The sequence below is a fragment of the Myodes glareolus genome, chromosome 4, assembly GCF_982192425.1.
Source record: "Myodes glareolus chromosome 4, mMyoGla1.1, whole genome shotgun sequence".
NCBI classification, from domain to species: domain Eukaryota; kingdom Metazoa; phylum Chordata; class Mammalia; order Rodentia; family Cricetidae; genus Myodes; species Myodes glareolus.
The window spans coordinates 106,458,895-106,463,588 of record NC_142029.1 but is presented as its reverse complement, the minus strand read 5'-3'; the positions used below and the strand labels follow the sequence as shown (position 1 = coordinate 106,463,588).

Here is a 4,694-nt window from a genome sequence, read left to right as displayed (position 1 = left end):
ATGCAAAATGCATGAAATGATTATTATAGCAAATGATTATCGCTACCATGCCTACTTTCCTATTCATTGTGAGAAAGAAATCATTGAATTATAGACATTCTTCTCTTATATCAAACTGTCTACATCTGTATGATCTGTACACCTTTTTTGCAAGAAATTACAAATATTTTAACAAGAACTTGGTATATCATTTTTAGATTATTTTCATATTTTTCCATTGTAACCCTATTATATCTAATGATACACTCAGCTTTTCATTAATGCATGCAGATGCATTAAGACAAATGAACATCATCAACCACTGTGGTTCCTAAACTTCCCTTAAAATTAATTGCTAAATAATTTAGCCTTAGATTTCAATGATGACACATATGAACTTGGAGATTATAGGCAATATTTACTACTCTTAGCTCAAACACACCTGAAACAATCCTTTATATTTAACTATATTAATAAGAATAATTTGAGATACCTGAAAATGAAGGAAAGTTTAATACTAAGTTTGAAGATTACTATTAAAATGAGAAAATATTGTGATATATCTGAATAATTTAGGGAGGAAAATTATTTACTGTCTGAAAATATAAGTGGGGAATGTTCAGAGACTCAACTTACAACACAGAAGACCAGAGATTGGGTTTTTCCTTTGCACATTTGTGGTGCCATCACCTCATAAATGCATCTGAAATGTGAGGCAATTCAACTGTAATTCAATAGGCACAGGAGATGGTTCTGCAGTCAAAATGTCTGGCCATTGCTTTTAATTTTGAGTTTGATACATTCACTGTCACCTGTCATTTGTCTTGAAGGCTTGGGTGGTTTTGAAAGAAAGAATTCCTGCTTTAATATTCAATGTAATCTTGTCATTTGTTGCATTATTTGCAAGTATCTTGTTGTGCAATAGGCAGAGTAGGTATTAGTAGTTAAATATATAAGAAAATGGGGAAAGATTTTAGAGAAAAACCATAAGTATCTTTATAATTCATCTTATAGCTCAAAAAGGTTTTGTTTTCTATATACTAGCTCTAAAACTTTAGAGGGAGAAAACTGAATAAGAGCATTTTTTAATTTTCATGTGCTTGTATCAATGTGCATGAGCCACTTGTGAGTGTGTACCTTATGTAAGGCAGAAGAGTTCATCAGTTAACAGAGCTGGAGACACAGGGAATTGTGAGCTTTCAAAAAAAATGGTACTGGGAAACTAACTCTAGTCCTATGTAAGGGAAAGAAGTACTTTTAATCTAGGAGTCATCTCTCAAGGCTTCAGTGGGAGAAATTATTTAAAGATACATTACTTTTCATGAACTTGGAGCTCATTAATAGTGAGTGAAATATTAAAATTATGTTTATATCTGTCTCATACTAATGTTATGTTGATATTCACTTCAAAAAGTTAATCTCATATTTTCATTGCACATTTTTGTCAATATTCAGCATATATATGGAACCTGAAAATCAAACATGTATTTCAGAATTTTTTCTCATGGGACTAACATATGTCCCTGAACTGCAGCCCCTCATCTTCAACGTGTTCCTGCTCATGTACCTCATCACCATCATGGGAAACCTACTCATTATCCTGGCTGTAAGCATAGACTCCCACCTGCACACTCCCATGTACTTCTTCCTGTGTAATCTATCTTTCACTGATATCTGTGCAAGCACAACGACAGTCCCAAAGTTGCTGTTGAACATCCAAGCACATGACCAGAGCATCACTTATGTGGGTTGCCTGTCCCAGGTGTGCTTTATATTGATATTTTGTGTTTTAGAAAGTTGTCTCCTCACTGTAATGGCTTATGACCGCTATGTGGCCATTTGTCAACCTCTGAGATACACAATTATTATGAACCCTTTATCATGCATCTTGCTAGTCATACTTTCCCTGCTCATCAGCACTATAAATGCACTGATCCACACCCTTCTGGTTTTGCCACTGTCATTTTGCACAGAACAAGATATCCCCAACTTCTTCTGTGAACTTGGTCAGGTCACCAAGCTTGCCTGCTCTGATACATTTATCAATATAATCATAATTTATACTGCAACTATTGTATTTTCAGTTATCCCCCTCTCTGGAATTATTTTCTCTTATTTTCAAATTGTGTCCTCTATTCTGAAGATACCGTCAGTTGGTGGAAGACATAAAGCTTTTTCCACCTGTGGGTCTCATCTTTCAGTGGTATCTTTATTCTATGGGACTGGTTTAGGTGTGTACATGAGTTCTTCCGTTTCTAACTCTTCCAGCAGCAATGTAATAGCATCCATGATGTACAGCGTGGTCCCTCAAATGCTGAATCCTTTCATTTACAGTTTGAGAAGCAAAGAAATCAAGGGAGCCTTGAGGAAGTTCATCACTAGATTCATTTAATTTCTATAATTTTGTGTGCTACTACACTGAAGCAGAAAGTGTTGCAATGGTTCCAGTTAAATGAAGATGTATAGACTTGTCTTAAAAGGAAAATATGTGTCATTTGGATGTGAGAGAAAAGGTTTAAAATTTTGTAATAACACAAATAAAATCTAGAGTCAATGTGATTTCAGGCCAGATTAATTGAGACCCATAATAAGACCTACTTTGGTTCAGATTAACAAGATACTATGATCCATTAAGTAATTACTAGGTCCTCATAATGTATGCCTTTGTGAGGGATGCTAGCTTCCTGTCTACTTGGTTTAATTACTTTAAAACCCCAAATCCAAATAATTACTTTATACTGGTGTCTTAAAACATTATGCAATTTTCTATTTCCATTATAACTATGCCAGTGGTTCTCAAAGAAAAGGCCTCCATTCTAAAATAATGAGGAAAAATATTTATTACATGTACCTCTGAAATTTTTAATCCATAATTTCAGACATAGTTATCATTAATGTATGAGATAGCCATTAACATTTTATGTTTTGCTCAGTTCCTTAATAGTTTTAGAATTTGAGGATATCCCATACTTATAGGATGTCAGAGGCAGCACTCTGAGCACCCTCTTCTTCTATAGCTCTTTCATCAAAAACATAGTGTCCCTAATACTCAGCAAACTAACAAGAGTTAAAAGTTTGAGGAAACTCTAAAAGTGACAACATTCAAAAAACTCTTCCCAAATGTTATAGTTGTGGGAAAGTACCTGGGGAAAGAATTATCTCTTGATGTATTTAAGATGATGGACAGAGAGATTCTAGGATGTGGATTGTTAGCAACACCCTAATAGTCTTTATGGTTTTTAAGCTATATTTAATTCACTCATGTTCTTGAATAAATTTTCGATTCAGCAAGCTACACGTCTATGAAATTATTTTTATGTCTGCTCTTAGTAAACTACTGGGGGGAATAGAAGCATTTTCCCATTTACCCATCAAAGTCCTATAGCATTTGCCCTAAGTCCATTATTGCAATTTTTATGAAGGCAGACACACACAAGCACACACGGACAAAAAAAAAAAATTCCTGCTATTATTTGAGTTCTAGACATCGATTGACAAGTACTTATCCTAATCACTTGGGAATTATCTTCTACAATGTTATTATTGTCAACATCACTCAAAACATTAATATTTGCTCGTAGCAAAGAATTTTTCTCAGATTATATGTGTGGGTATAAATACACTTAACATTATTTGCAGTTATAGAGAGGTTAAAGGAATTTGATTGATCTCTTTGGATTAGTGTGATCAGTTTTTCTTATTTTTGCTTATATCTCTTCAGAAGTAACATCAGAGACATTTTTACAGTTGGTATCCATCCTTAATGTATACCTGTACAATTCTTCCCAACAGTTTACTTTTTTAACTCACACAAAGCATAGTTAACAAATTCCCAGTTTTGAGTATTATTTACTTTTTTAATTTTGATTGAGCTCTACATTTTTCTCTCTGCTTCCCTCCCTGCCTTTTCCCTCCCACCCTCAACCCTCCCCACATGCTCCAAATTTACTCAGGAGATCTTGTCTTTTTCTACTTCCCATGTAGTTTCTCTTAGTATCCTCATTGTTGTCTAAGTGTTTGAGGGTTGTGATTTGTAGGCTGTTTTTCTTTGCTTTATGTTTAAAAACCACTTATGCGTGAGTATATGTGATAATTGTCTTTCTGTATCGGTGTTGCTTCACTCAAAATAATGTTTTCTAGCTCCATCCATTTTCCTGCAAAATTCAAGATGTCATTATTTTTTGCTGCTGTGCAGTACTCCATTGTTTAAATGTACTACATTTTCTTTATCCATTCTGTTTTTTGGTGTCTTATTTATCACCTTTTAATTTTTTTAATAAAAGTTTATTAATTTATGAAAGTTTACATTTCCGCCCCTCCTCCCAACATCCTCCCACTCCCCCCACTCCCTCTCCTCCTCCCTCTCCATCCCTAAGAGCAGTCAGGGTTTCCTGCCCTGTGGGAAGTCCAAGATCCTCCCCCCTCCCTCCAGGTTCAGGAAGGTGAGCATCCAAACAGACTGGATTCCAAAAATCCAGTATATGCAGAGGAAACAAGTCCCAGTGTCATTGTCAATGGCTTGTCAGAAAGACTCCGAGCCAGCCACATTCAGAAAATCCGGCCACATTCAGAGAATCTGGTTGGATCACGTGCTTGTTCAGTCCCAGTCCAATTGGCCTTGGTGAACTCTCATTGATCAGTCCCCTTATATCAGTGGGTGAACTCACTCCTCACGGTGCTGCCTTTCTTGTTCATGTTCTCCCTCCTTCTGCTCC

At 35.5% G+C, this 4,694-nt stretch overlaps 1 protein-coding gene across 1 annotated transcript; it reads left to right on the top strand.

Annotated features, from left to right (window-relative positions):
• The first annotated feature begins 1,026 nt into the window (after positions 1 to 1,026).
• On the top strand, positions 1,027 to 3,596 carry LOC125400850 (olfactory receptor 7G2-like). Its single transcript, XM_048434991.3, has 2 exons — positions 1,027 to 2,349; positions 3,566 to 3,596. The coding sequence occupies exons 1-2, from the start codon at positions 1,442 to 1,444 to the stop codon at positions 3,594 to 3,596; spliced, it is 939 nt and encodes a 312-aa protein (XP_048290948.2). The 5' UTR covers positions 1,027 to 1,441.
• Positions 3,597 to 4,694: the final 1,098 nt, after the last annotated feature.

What these genes read in the sequence shown, in the direction of transcription:
- LOC125400850 (XM_048434991.3), top strand. Translation starts at nt 1,442, where the DNA reads ATGGAACCTGAAAATCAAACATGTATTTCAGAATTTTTTCTCATGGGA. An exon ending in ATCAAGGGAGCCTTGAGGAA is followed by an intron (nt 2,350 to 3,565) that starts GTTCATCACTAG and finishes CTCGTAGCAAAG; the next exon opens with AATTTTTCTCAGATTATATG.